The sequence below is a fragment of the Babylonia areolata genome, chromosome 8, assembly GCF_041734735.1.
Source record: "Babylonia areolata isolate BAREFJ2019XMU chromosome 8, ASM4173473v1, whole genome shotgun sequence".
Classification (NCBI taxonomy): Eukaryota; Metazoa; Mollusca; class Gastropoda; order Neogastropoda; family Buccinidae; genus Babylonia; species Babylonia areolata.
The window spans coordinates 28,025,070-28,040,161 of record NC_134883.1 but is presented as its reverse complement, the minus strand read 5'-3'; the positions used below and the strand labels follow the sequence as shown (position 1 = coordinate 28,040,161).

General features: G+C 41.2%; 1 protein-coding gene across 1 annotated transcript in view; it reads right to left on the bottom strand.

Moving 5' to 3' along the window:
* LOC143284703 (serine/threonine-protein kinase TBK1-like) overlaps positions 1-13,775 on the bottom strand; it is a 26,518-nt gene extending 12,743 nt beyond the window's left edge. Inside the window, exons 1-10 of the mRNA XM_076591634.1 lie at positions 13,672-13,775; positions 12,176-12,301; positions 11,602-11,731; positions 10,957-11,047; positions 9,693-9,783; positions 8,755-8,912; positions 7,615-7,725; positions 6,718-6,903; positions 3,237-3,466; positions 1,604-1,748 (exon numbers count right to left, since the gene is read on the bottom strand). Of these exons, the coding sequence (XP_076447749.1) occupies positions 1,604-1,748; positions 3,237-3,466; positions 6,718-6,903; positions 7,615-7,725; positions 8,755-8,912; positions 9,693-9,783; positions 10,957-11,047; positions 11,602-11,731; positions 12,176-12,301; positions 13,672-13,767 (1,364 nt within the window). The 5' untranslated portion in view covers positions 13,768-13,775. The remainder of the gene's footprint in view (positions 1-1,603; positions 1,749-3,236; positions 3,467-6,717; positions 6,904-7,614; positions 7,726-8,754; positions 8,913-9,692; positions 9,784-10,956; positions 11,048-11,601; positions 11,732-12,175; positions 12,302-13,671) is intronic.
* Between the last annotated feature and the right edge of the window lie 1,317 nt (positions 13,776-15,092).

Here is a 15,092-nt window from a genome sequence, read left to right as displayed (position 1 = left end):
GTTACTGGTCGCAGTCTTTGCCTGGCTCCTCTCCTCGCTCACTCAATAAAATGTCAGATTGACTCCATTCTCAAGACATGCAATCATGGCAAACTAAATCAACCAAGATTACTTTCTTTAGCTGATGCTCAGAAAGAATTGAAGCATAAATTCGAAGGAGAGGACAGTGGTGAACATTTATAGGACGATTTGATAGAAAATAAAGGGAGCAATCAAGAGAGTGGCCAAGTTACAACTATCAGTGAGTGAGGCCAGCTGTTCAGCTCTAGCAGACGACAGAAGTTACCGAATTTTTAGCAGGACACAGTGTGAGCTATTTTCTTGGCACTCAGCCAACACGGTCTGATGAGAACTGGATGAGGTGACCATGTGAGAGGGGTGAAGAGGAGAGGGGTGGAGACTGAGGGGGTGTGGCCTCACATCCATATTATCACTTGCAGAAGTCACAATGCATTATGTGTCTATTTCTTTTTCAGTTTTTTTTATATTGTGGTTGTTCTAGTATGATTTTGTGTGTGCAGATATCCATTTGTCCAGAAAATAGGATATTTTACTGCAAATTACCGGACTAATGTTTGTAATGAACAAGTTTAAGATGTGACAAAAAACAAAACACTGATTTCAAAACAACAGCATGTCACTAAAAATATATAAAATGGGAAAACATCATGTGTTTTGTATTCTTTATTCATTTACCTTTCAGAAAATATATACTTTTATGGGTCTTTCTCCAATAACAAAGAGCACAGAATTTTTTGAAAATTTATACCCGTTTTTTGGGAAAAAACCTTGGCAATTAGATTTCACTTAAATCTTATTTTCCTGGCAGCGAAAGGGTTAATGAAAAACCTGTGAAAAATGACCGATACATGAAAACCTGCTTCATGATAAACCTGTTGAAAATGACTGAACCATGCAAACCTGCTCAATGATAGTCTGTGGAAAATGAATGATGCATACAATTCTGCTAAATGAACTGTGGAAAATGACTGATGAATGCAATCCTGCTTACTGAACTGTGGAAAATGACCAATGCATGCAAACCTGCTTACTGAACTGTGGAAAATGACATATACACCCACAGCTTAGCTTTCATATACTATACCAATACAGGTCCTAGCATTTACACGTACACATACAAATACACATGCATGCACAAAAGGGAAATACAACCACACACCTGCTGGAAGTTGTCTTTACTTTTAAACATATATGCAATTTCAAATATCATGCACAATATCAGTGATATGCATATACAGCATATATTCATATAAATAGCCACACACACACACACACACACACACACACATCAACAACCCCCCACACACACACACAACACCCACCACTACCACCCACACATACCTTCCCACACCACCCACCCACACAAACACACATATACCTACCCACACATTCATGGAAACCACACAACACCACACACACACACACACACACACACACACACTCCCCCAACCCATTCCCATATCCCCCTCACACACACATCCCCACCCATACATACACAATTACTCCACCCAACCCCCTCTCCCCCACACACACACCCCATGACACATGCTCACAAAGAAGGATCACTGACAAAGCCACTGACCGAAGCCTGTGACGAAGTTTGAGGAGATGTTGTTGAAAGAGGGCCAAAGTGGCAGTGCGTCTGTCAATCAGCGACACGATGGCGCTCATCTCTCTGCCTGTACGCACCAATTCTCCCACGCTCACTCCGCTGAACGTCAGAACCTCTGCATCAAATTGTTACATATCTGTCTGAGTGTGTATGTGTGCGTGCCTGAAATCTGATCGAATGACACAGGAAATGAACGATGAGCGCCCAATGACACTCCTCTGTTGGCTCTACCCAGGTTGCAGCCTGTTGTGCAAATGACCCCGAGTTTGTAAAGTGCTTAGAGCTTGGTCTCTAACCGAGGATAGGTGCTGCATAAGTATCCATATCATCATTCATCACAGGAAAAAGATATCCAGAACTGGCATCTCAAAAACGGAAAGGGTGACCAGCACAAAGTCAAGTAGTTAACTCTCTCCGGACGAAGGAATGCTCACGCATTCCTACACAAAACGTATTTGGATTCGGACAAAGGAATGGAATAGCATTCTCTGAAAGTAAATTTCCATCATGCGCTGTACACATGTTTTTTTTGATTAGCCAAGCAGAGTGCGCTATTCTGGGTCACTCCACAATCGAACAGTATGACTGGTCAGCCTGGGATGTGTGGCCCGTCTCGCACACATGCTGACAAAGTCATTGACTGGTCGACTGCTCGCGTGCCAGCCTGTTAGCAAAGCGGGCTCTTCTCAGAATGTTGTGAAGCGAACAAGGCAGTAACGGCAACGTGTTAGGGTTGCCGAAGTACTTGAAATGCTACAAACTGAAGGGTCGGACATTGAAGAGGTGGATGATGACGAAGAAGAAAGCGAATTTAATGCAGAAAGCGAGCATGGGTATGGTGATTCGGGGTGAAAAATTGGCAGTATTTTCTTCATATGGCAAAACTGTAAAAATAAGATGAGAAATTTGATTTTTTTTTTAATGTAATAGCTCAACACGTAATAAACCAGTTCTGAAAGTTTCATTTTCTTACACAATATTTTGTATTTTTTGTAATTTTTTTCCAAACCCTTACAAATGGGCCGTCTGTGGGGAAAAGCAAGGGAGAAAACTTGTCGTCCCGAGTGAGTTAAAGCATTGGGTTTTCAATCTGCAGGCCCTTGGTTCCAATCCGATTCACAGCTCCTGGTTGGTTAATGGAGGAAATTTTTCTTACGTCCATGTAAAATATATGCAGGTATGTGCATGTCAATGTTAATGTGAGACGCCCTCATGAACACATCAAAACCTCTTCCCTGTAATAATCCCTTTTATTTACCTGTGTGCTAGCTGAATCGGTAGTGTAAGCAGCACTGACTTGTGAAGTTGTGTACCTTGTGAATGGAGAAAGTTACCACTCTTTACTATTTGTTAACCATTTCACCTCCTGGCCCGTCATTTGCTAATTTCCAGTTTATATATATATATATATATATATATATAAATATATATATATATATATACATATACACACATATGCAGATCTCTCTCTGTCTGTCTATATATAGATACAGATATAAATATTTATACAGATATATAGATATAAATATATATATATATGATTATACTGAATCTTATAATAAAATCATTCAAAACCAGTCGACAGTACATCACTCATACTCACCAGAAACAATCTTGGCCATTGACGGTTCAGGAGCGGCAGAACCGATGGAGGCGGTCAGTTTTGCCGGCAGAGCGATGATGGGTGACGTGTGGTCGGTGGGTGGCATGTCAAACAGCTGGTCACTGTCGTCAAGCCAGTCCCTGAGCCGTGACTCGCCGTACAAGGTGTCGTGCAACTCCCTGTTTGTCTCGCTCCACTGCTTCCCCAGCTCCTCTTTCAGCTGCTGGACACTGCCACAGACAAATCAGTTCTTGAACTCTTTCGCCATCATAGGTGACTTTAGTTAACAAGATAATTCACTGCCATAGGCAGCTTTAATTGACTAGACAATTCTTTCTTTTCAGCTTTTTTTTTTTTTTTTTTTAATAATTTTTCAAAAACATGTATACAATAATATACAGAGAACAGTATGAACAAACAGTAACATCCAATGAGCACTGAAGGAAAAAACAACAGACAGAAAAATATTCTTTATAATAAAAAAAGATTTAAAAAAAAATATATATATGTATATATTATGGGAAAAAAAGAAGAAATTATTGAAAAAATGTAATAAAAAAATAAAAGGATTAATTAACTAACTACTAACTACTTGACCAATCATTCAATCAATCAATGCTGACAACAGTGACAGTAGTAGATGTGATGATTTTAATAACTACAACACAATTGTAATAGCAGTAATGGAAATAATAATAATAATAATGAAATAATATCAAAAATGATAATGAAACCAGTTATAACGTAGCAACAGCATCAATTACGTCAACTACTATAATAACAACAACAGAGACAAGACAAAAGTGGGTGATAGCATTAGAGTATTATAACATGGAACAATGGGTACACCACTTTTACATCACTAGAAAAGAAGAGCTTACGGCTAACAAAAAACAACAACTGTATTGCAGTGAATGCAATGACCAGACAATTCCCCGAAATAGGCAACTTCAGCTGACCAGACAATTCCCTGCCATGGGTGACTTTTTTCAACATCAAGGGATGATGTTAAAAGGACTGTTTTTCACATGGTAACAAAGCTTCACAGCTTCTGCAGCCAACTTTCCTGCACAATAGGAAATTGACTGACCTTCTCCCTTGACTGAGTTTGAAGTGAACATATTCCTACTTTCAAAATGGCGTTGAACTATAGACATATGATAGAAGAACATAATGCAAAACCCAATAGCACTGATGCAAAATTTAACACTGATTGGTTCTTTTATACAGCTTTTCTGGAAAATTATGAACCATCCTAATTAATTTCTTTCACTTCATTATGATGTTGTTCAGCACTTATGGGAATTGCTGGAACATACTTGGATCTGATTGTGTGTGTGTGAGAGAGAGAGACAGACAGAGAGAGAGAGACAGACAGAGAGAGAAAGAGTCTTTGAATGTTTTAACTCTCTTCTTCTTCTTCCGTGTACATGCGCAGAAACTCCCAAGTTCACTGGTATGTATGATTGGACTTTTAGTGTATAACCGTTTTTACCCTGCCCTGTAGGCAGCCATACTACATTTTCAGGGATGTGGATGCTGACATGGATTTGCAGATTTGATCTCCTGCATGTGTACACACACACAAAGGGGGGTGCAGGCACTAGCAGTAAGTCTGCACATGGGCTGGCTTGGGAGATCAGAAAAATTTCCACCAGGTGTGCCGAAATCATGGACGCTAACTCTCACCATTCAGCCACCACACCTGTCAAAAAACTATGCATTGTCATTGGAGATTTTTTCCAATCTCCCAGGTCAACAGATGTGCAGACCTGCTAGTGCCTCAGTCCCCTTCATGTGTTTACACTCGCATAAAATCAAATATGCACGTTAAAGATCCTGTAATCCATGTCAGCGTTCTGTGGGTTATGGAAACAAGACCATACCCAGCATGCACACCCCTGAAAATGGAGTATGGCATCCCACATGGTGGGATAAATAAACAAAAAGGTCATACATGTAAAATGTTACATGTCTGTTTTTCTTTAACGTCTTTTCACTTTGAGTGATATTAGCCATACTCCATTTCAGGGGTGTGCATGCTGGGTATGGTCTTGTTTCCATAACCAACAGAATGCTGACACGGATTACAGGATCTTTAACATGTGTATTTGATTTAATGCGAGCGTAAAGCGATATTACATGTCTGTCTGGGTGTGTACGTGTGCATGCCTGAAATCTGATTGAATGACACAGGAAACAAATGATGAGCGCCCAGTGGCAGCCATCAGCTGGCTCTACCCTGGCAGGCAACCTGTTGTGCAAATGACCCCGTGTTTGTAAAGTGCTTAGAGCTTGGTTTCCGACTGAGGACAGGCACAATATAGGTATCCATATTAACTCACTCGCTGCCATTGTCCGCATATGCGGACATCGTCGGAGAAAGCGTTGGATGCCAATGTCCGCATATGCGGACTTGGATTTTAAAAAGTCGTGCTGTCGGAGTGACGCGTCGGATGCGAAAATCAAAAGCAGATGTGATATCTTACGCCACCTCTGGTCAGCTTTTCATTCACACACGCTGCGTGTGTGTCGCGATAAGCTCAACCGCAGTTGATAACAAAGCGTGCCCCCTGTCAGCTTTGTAAGTTGTTTGACAAGATGGCGTCACGGCGAAGTGTTCGACACTGTCGGAGAGGTGAAATGTTACTCAGCTTCGAAGATGCTTTGGAAATGATCCAAACTGAAGGCTCTGATGTCGAAGGAGATAATGTTGATTCTTCAGACAGTGAATTTGGACCAGATCCCGATGAACTAGAAATAGATTTGGCCGCTGAAGAGAGTGTTTACAATGGAGAGGAAAGTGAGGAACATGTGCCAACAGATGAGACAGACACAGACGACGAAACCACTGAGGAAACGGACGATTTTGCAAGTGTTTTCACCAGTGATTGGACTGACAATTTTTCCTTTTTCCCTCCCAGGACTCAGAATCACCTGCCATGAGCTCTTCCACTCAAGACAAGACTATTGTCGGTGATACCACATCAGGCTTTTGTGTACAGTGAACTCCTTTTTTTTTTCATTATGTAGAGACAATATTTTTTTTTGTATGTGTGAATTTCAACTTTCTTCACCACCTGTTCATACTTCATTGCATGCACTAGGTCTTCAGTTCCTCAAATAGTGTTAGAATGTGATGTGGAACATGTTCAAGGGCACTTGGTGTACCTTTCTGATGGGTGCAAAAATGCTAAAAAATACACAAAATATGTATACCGCGATCAACATCAAGATGGTGAGAAAATACTTTGATTTTTTGCACACATATGAAACAACATTCCTTGCATACATATACTAAATATCAATTGTCTGGGTGTTTATTTGTTTTTTTTACAATTTTTTCCCCATCCTATGCAAACCCTGGGTTTTCAGGGATTGGCAAGGGCAAAAACTCTTGGCATGGAGTGAGTTAATCAATCAATCATGGAAATTTTTAAACAAACAAGCAAACAAACAAAAAAAAAAAGAAATCCCCCACCTGTGGAGGGGCGGTAGGTAGACAGCGTCAAAGGGGCTATGGTGGGGGAAGAGGGCCAGCACAGCGACCGCCTCACACGCCAGAATGCTCTGCGTCTCCTCGAAGAAGCGCTCAAAGCTCCACACGCGGCAAGGGTCACGCTCCAGAAGGGACACCAGCATGCTCACCACCATCTTCTGCAGCCCTCTGAACATGGACAATAATGATGATGATGATGATGACATGTGCAGAGGTATGTTGCATATGTGTTGTTTCGTGTGAGGCACCTCAAGCCCATTCTGTGGGGAGTTTCCGCCATGTTGGTACTATATATTATGATTGTTACTGTTAAGAACAACAGCAGAAAGAAAAATGAAAATTGGGAGGAGGAGCAGTAGACGAAGAATATGATGATGACGATAAAGAAAGAAAGAAAGAAAGAAAGAAGAAGATGATGAAGAAGAAAGAAAGAAGAAGCAGAAACCGAAGCAGAGGAAGGAGGAGAAGATTGATATGATGATGATGACTGATGATCATGACTGATGATTATGATGATGATGATGAAAGAAGGATGATGATGAAGAAAGAAGAAGCAGCAGAAACCGAAGCAGAAGGAGGAGGAGGTGGAGGAGAAGAAGAAGAAGGCAAAGATGAAGAAGGAGGAGGAATAGAAGGACATGATGAAGAAGATGAAAAAGATTTTTTTTTTTTAACTGCACAACTAACACTGTTACACACACTGTATTTTTCATTCCATAACACAACACCCGGAAAGCATTCTTCTAAGAATGCCACAGCCAAACATCTGGCCAGGAACTGACATGAAAGTGACAAAATAAATCCAGTTTCTCTGAGTAAAGAATGAACAAACCGATCCTCTGAAGTGACTGCTGGTACCAGAATAGTCAGTGCACTTACCCAGGTAGTTGTGTGGTGTCAGGTAATTCATACAGCCACTGAATGGCACCTCTGGCACTTTCCTGGCGGGCGCCTATGACACCAGCTGGTTTCTTGGTGATCATAGCATACCTGCCCACAGACGTCCTCTCATTGAAGCCTTCCATGCCACCAAAAATAGCTTAATTTTTTTTTTTTTACTATTATATATTTTTTAATGTCTGATTGTAACTCAACAAACTTATTATATGGAAAATGTAATTAATATTCTAATGCTCCATGTGTCTGCCTATCTTCAGCTGACATTTTTAATCTTTTTGGTGTTTTTTCTCTTAATCAGTCATGTTTCAAATTCTGGTAAACACAAAGGCCACTGTAGACATATAAACAAGAACAAAAAACAAACAATGCAAAATGAACAAAAACAACAAAAAATGATTTTTTTTAAATGTGTGTGTGTGTGTGTCTGTGTGTGTGTGCGTGTGTGTGTGTGCGTGCGTGTGTGCGCGCGCGTGTGTGTGTGTGCGCGTGTGTGTGCGTGTGTGTTATATGTTCACCGCCTAAGCAACTTTAGTTGACATCAAAGGGTCATGCGAAATAGAATATTTTTTACAGAGTAACAAAGCAGCCAACTTTCCCACTCAACAGGAAACTGACTAACCCAGCTCCCTTGACCAAGTCTGAAGTGAACACAAGTCCACTTTGTCGTTTTGGCACGAACCAAACCATGTGACTGAGAGCGGCAAAACCTGAATCCTTTGGCACTGGGGAGTGGTCTTCACACAGAAACTTGGCAGCTTTTCTTTTTTTCTTTCTTTCTTTTGCATTCAACAGCTACGCAGTCAGGGTCGAAGTCTGAGGGATGCCACAAACTCGGACGTCCGGTGAAGATCGGCTGCCGTCCCCCAGAGCTTGGTGTTGAGGTCAGCACCCCCAGGCCAGGACTGCTGCCGCATCTTCTCATACAGGGGGCAGTCTTGGAGAATATGGGATGGGGTCTGGTCAGCCTGGCCGCAATCACATAGGGATGTGGCTGCCACTCCAATCCTCTTCAGGTGTGCTCGGAGGCCGCAGTGTCCTGTGCGAAGGCGATAGATGGTAGAACTTGGCAGCGAAAGAGTTAACTTATAACCAATAACAGACATGGAAACAGATACTCACATGGTGTCCGGGTCCCGACGACCGTTGTAGGGACAGAAAGGGACAGAGCCGGTGGCGGCATTGTAGATGGTGGCTCCCACGCTCCACAGGTCCACACTGTGAGGGAACCGTAGGCTCTCCCCTTCGTTCATGATGGCCACCTTGAACAGGTCCGGGTGCTGCAACGTGATGACCACCACACTCTCATCAGCCACCATTGTCTTCTTCTTCTTCTTCTTTGTTTGTGGGCTGCAACTCCCTCATTCACTCATATGTAAATGAGTGGGCTTTTACATGTATAAACGTTTTTACCCCGCAATGTAGGCAGCCATACTCCGTTTTCAGCGGTGTGGATGCTGGGTTTGTTCTTGCTTCCATAACCCACTGAAATGGATCACTGGAACTTTAATGTGCGTATCTGATCTTCTGCTTGTGTATACAAACGAATGGGTTTCAGGCACAAGCAGGTCTGCATATACGTTGACCTGGGAGATCGGAAAAATCTCCACCCTTTACCCACCAGGCATTGTTACTAAAATTCAAACCCGGGACCCTCAGAATGAAAGTCCAATGCTTTAACCACTCGCTACTGCGCCTGCCAGCTGCCTCTGTCAACACATGCCATTGACAAAAAGGCAGATGCCTGACATATCCATAAACTCAGTGCACTGTTCAGGCCTTGACAGTCTACTGTTTGTTAAGTAATGGGTAAAGAAGGGAAGGAGAAACAGTTCACACAGAAATGTTAATTATGCATTTTACCCCACTATGCATTTTGATTTGGGATTCTGATGTATATATATTTTACACAAAAGGTGCAAACATAAATGCACACACACACACACACACACACACACACACACACGTTGTTAAGTTCAGAACAGAAATAAGTGCACAAAGATGCACATATTTCTCATAATATTAATCAATGATCAAATATAAACCGAAAAATGGTTTACCAGGTATTCCTCAGTTCCCACAAGAGAATGAAAGTACTCATCATCTTCTAGAGGGCGTGCTGTTCCAAAATCAGACAGTTTGAACACAGACCTGAAAAAAAAAAGGTTAAAAAAACCCCATCAGTCTCAGATTCAATCAAGAGGCGAATCTTTGACTTTGGCTGAAGAAAAATATCAACAGTGTCCGTGCAATTGCACAAATACAGATCAAAACGTGACTTATCATCCATCAGTCATAATTTGGACTGTATATAGGAGAACACCATCATTGAAAGCACACAAACACACAGACACACACAAACATTGCCATCATGCACAAAGATATTCATGCCAACATTGACTAAAATGACAATGTATATATATATATATATATATAAAGAGAGAGAGAGAGAGAGAGATGCACAAAGATCAAAGTATTTGTGGATTTATCTCTAAAATCAAAAAAGAAACATTTTCATTGATACCAGTGTTATTTATTGATTGACTGATTGATATGCATACTTACATAGCGCCTATCCTTGGTCGGAGACCAAGCTCTAAGCGCTTTAAAAACACGGGGTCATTTACACAACAGGCTGCCTACCTGGGTAGAGCCGACTGACGGCTGCCATTGGGCACTTATAATTTGTTCAATCATATTTCAGGCACGCACACATACACACTCAGACAAATATGTTACATTTAACATTTTACGTGTATGACCGTTTCTGTTTATTTAACCCACTATGTTGGCAGCCATACTCCGTTTTCGGGGGTGTGCATGCTAGCTATGTTCTTGTTTCCATAACCCACCGAACGCTGACATGGATTACAGGATCTTTAACGTGCGTATTTGATCTTCTGCGTGCGTATACACACGAAGGAGGTACAGGCATTGGCAGGTCTGCACATATGTTCACCTGGGAGGTTGGAAAAATCTCCACCCTTTACCCACCAGGCACCACCAAGATTCGAACCCAGGACCCTCAGATTGAAAGTCTAACGCTTTAACCACTCAACTATTGCGCCCATCATTTATCATTTATTATTCTTTGGTATACAGTTCTATAGAAAATAATTCTTCAACATTTAAATCTGAAAAACAGATCCATCTATATCATGCCTGAATCAACCAAGTATACATATATGCGTGTGTATATGCGAGAAGAATTCTGTTTACCCGTCTGTCCCTGCATTTCTGTTAACACAAGTACACGTATCAGTCCAAGCACACACACTTGCAAATGACCATGCTTTGACTCTACACAAACACAAAACAACTCACGTGCCATCCTGGGTGATCGCACGAAGAATGTTACCAGGTTTGATATCTCTGTGAACAAAACCATGACTGCGGAGATGTTCCATGCCTGAAACTGAAACACAGAAATTTTGCCTATGCACCTACATCATCAGTTAAATCACATACATCTCCCATCACCCACACCCACCCCTTCCACACTTCCCGTTCCACCCCCTAAAAAATGCAATGCACACACACACACACACACACACACACACACACACACACACACTGGAGTTCAACATCATGGTATCAGCTAAACGTTATCTCAATGTGAATTTATCCCTTTCTGTGCAACATTTTTGTTGGTATGCCTTAGCACATTACATGGTTTTAAAAAAACAATCACCACCAAGTAACAGAATCATTATCCATCCTTATCTTTAAACACACACACACACACACACACACAAATTCACATGTGCGCGCACACACACATACGCATGCACACACACATACACACATGTACACACACACACACACACACACACACACACACACACACACACACACACACTGTGACACACCTTCACAACTACCACCACCACCAACAACAACAACAACAATGAAACACTGACATACGCATAGTGACATATACAGAGAATGATGCAGAAAACTAAACCAAACCTAGATGCTTGAGAAGCAGCAGGAACTCAGCCTCAGGCAGACCAAACCAGTTGTCAGGTTCCTGCAGGTAGGACGACAGACTGCCTCCCTCACAATACTCCATCACCACCACCAGCTGACGACTCATCATCTGACACATACACACCACCACACACTAGTAGTAGCAGTAGTAGCAGCAGCAGCAGTGGTAGCAGCAACAGCAGCAGCAGCAGCAGTGTTAGTAGTAGTTGTAGCAACAGCAGCAGCAGCAATGGTAGCAGTTGTGGAGTGTTTCGGTTATATGACTTACAGTTACAGGCATCAATGCATTGAATTCTTTTAATAATGTGTTACCTGATACCATAGTTCAATATTCATGGAATGTTGATTGTACTGTTCTAATTCATCCTTTCTTTGTATGTTCCCCTTTTAATCACACAAACACACGCACGCACAGACACACACACGCACACGCACACACACACACACACACACTACACATCTAATATCATTCAAAGTGAAAAGACACTGAATAAAAAGAAAGATGAAAGAGAGGAGGGGGTTGAGGAAGAGACTGAGCTGTTGACAAACTTACCTCATCTTCCACACCAATGAAACGAATAATGTTTTCATGCTTCAGTTCTTTGAGTGCAGCAACTTCCCTCTCAATCTCTTTGGTAACAAAAGGCTCAAAAATCTTCAGGGCATGGAATTCCCCTTCCTGTAAGAGAATGCAAACACCTGTAAGATTAATTACTGCTGACATCCCCCACCCCCACCCCCTCCCCCCATTGCAGCCATTATACAAGTGGACATGTCTCAAGATGGAAAAAACACATCCACAGGCATACTGGACTGACTGTGATTGCTTGAGACTGGTATAAGACATTCAACAGCTTTCTCCCAAAGCAATGTTTTTTTGGTTGTTGTTGTTGCTATTTGTTTGTTTTTTTAAGTTTAAACTACCAGCTTTTACGGTGGCAATTTCTTTTGACATTGAAGTGTGTGTGTGTGTGTGTGTGTGTGTGTGTGTGTGTGTGTGTGTGTGTGTGTGCATGTGTGTGTGTGTGTGTGTGTGTATGTGTGTGCATATGTGTGTGTGCATATGTGTGTGTGTGTGCATATGTGTGTGTGTACATGTATATCATGTGTGTGTGTGTATGTGTGTGTGTGTGTGTGTGTGTGTGTGTGAGAGAGAGAGAGAGAGAGAGAGAGAGAGAGATAAAATGTCAAGTGGAAGTTTGAACCACTGAGTCTTGAAGAGTATATAATTATATTCCAAACAGGACTGCAGTGAGGAAAGGTTTTTTTTCTAAACAGTTCAAACAATAATTTGGTCGAGTTTAGCTGAATGGTATGATCTTGTCCCTGTAATATCTGATTGAAGACAGAGCTCCAATGCACAACACACACACACACACACACACACACACACACACACACAGAGTGTCAGGTATACTGACATTCAAGTTCATAACCTGACGTCAGTTTAACACTGATACAAATTTTACTTCCTGACACAGATCATAAATCTTCTCTTATTTTGATGATATTGTATGATTGTTTGGTTAACAGCTATATAAGCTTGATGCACTGATAAAATCCCAAAGACTAAAATAAAATCTTCTTCGTATTCTCATTCCTCATTATGAAATCAAAAGCTTTTCTTTGGTGATTTTTTTTTTTTTTTTTATTCTGCAAAGAAGAATATACATATGTTCATAACGCTATGACCAATGCTTCGTCTGTCTTCTTACAGGGGATAAATGGATGGCATGTAGTTTCCCACAAGAAAAAAAAGAAGAAATAATGAGTCAGTGTAACTTGACATCATCTGTAACAGCATTAAAATCATGGACATTAGACAACGTTCAGCAACTGAACGTCAGTACATGTGACTATGACATAAAAAAAATGAGTCATTTGAGCTGCTTCTGTCCAGTGGACAAGGAACTATTGCTTAATCTGCGGCCATCGATGTTTTCATGGAATCGGGTTCACACACAACTTTTCCACAATAGTTTACCACCTAATTTTACATACCGTGTACAAAAAGATCTTTCTGATATCAAACAGAAACATCTGGCTTACCTTTGACAGCCCCTTGAAGACGTTACCAGTCGCCCCTTGTCCTAAACGATCATCCACACTATACGTATGTCTTGCTGTGCCTCGCACGTTCGCCATCTTTTCATGACAACAACAATTTATTTTTAGAGTTCGGGGAATCTCCCAAAAGGAGGTCGTTTTCCGGATAGAATCGAAAGTTTACATTTCCGTTTGAACTGTTGCCACTGAGATACTGGATATATCACGTCCGACTGTTGCTTCATCAAAAATAATCAATCAATCAATTGTTTTTGAAAAACAAATAAAAATGAATAAATCAATCTTAAAATTTCATATGGCAAACTCTGATTTTAGCGTCCTAAACTCCTGGACACTTTTCGTTGCAAAGCAGGCAATTAAGAAGTATGTCCAAATAATAATAATAATAATAATAGTAATAATAATAATAATAACTACTTCATTTTCATAAACTCCGCACTCGCTGTCTACTCTTAAAATTGATCAAGAAGTGCTTTTCGAAAGAAACATTTTCAGAAATTAATTCGATGAGTGCACTCTGTGGTGTGTGTGTGTGTGTGTGTTGTAAAAGCGAACTTGACTAATCAATAAAGATTTGAATCGGTAAGATATTTAAGCATTGATAATCAATATAAGGTCATGTGATTAGTAATACATAAAGAGGGGGGAAAAGAAATTCATTAAAGCCATGGGTTGGGGGATGGGGGTATGTGTGTTTGCATGGATTGTTCGGTGTTGTTTTCGTTTCTTTTTATTGCTTATTTTCACAAATACAACACACACGGATCTAGTAATGTATGTTATACAATTTGTAATACGGTAAATTAAAGAAGGAAATTAATCACTTAATTTGTGTGTGCCAGTAACTGCTGGTTGCTTCTTCTTTTTTTTCTTTTCTTTTTTTTCTGTTTCGTTTCGTTTTTAACGATCGATTTGACAAACACACGTGCGCGCGGACCTCCGTCGACAGATTGTTGTGACCCACCCGTAATGTTTACCCCTCAACCCAGTTCGGCCCAGCCACCGCACTGTGCTTTGATACTACTTCCAAACTTTTATGGGCCACTTCTATGGCTTTTTATTATATCGGGGCTGGGGGGGAGGGGGGGGGGGGGGGTTGGGCAAAGGACCAAAATCACTCCCCACCCCACGTCGCGCACACACACACACAGTAATGTACTGAACATGTTACCACCTTGTGATACACACCTCAGGTTCGTATGCACGTACAAATCGCCCCGGCCAAATACTATTTGTCAGAAAGAGCTCAGTGCTGAAGATACCCACATGCGCAGTACACAGGAATGCAGTAACTAATGACAATAAAGTTGTGTGCTGTGTGTCCGGGTATTTTGAAATCCGCTATATGCTGCATGTGTGGGTACCAAGAACACCGCCATATGCTGCGAGTGTGGGTATCATGA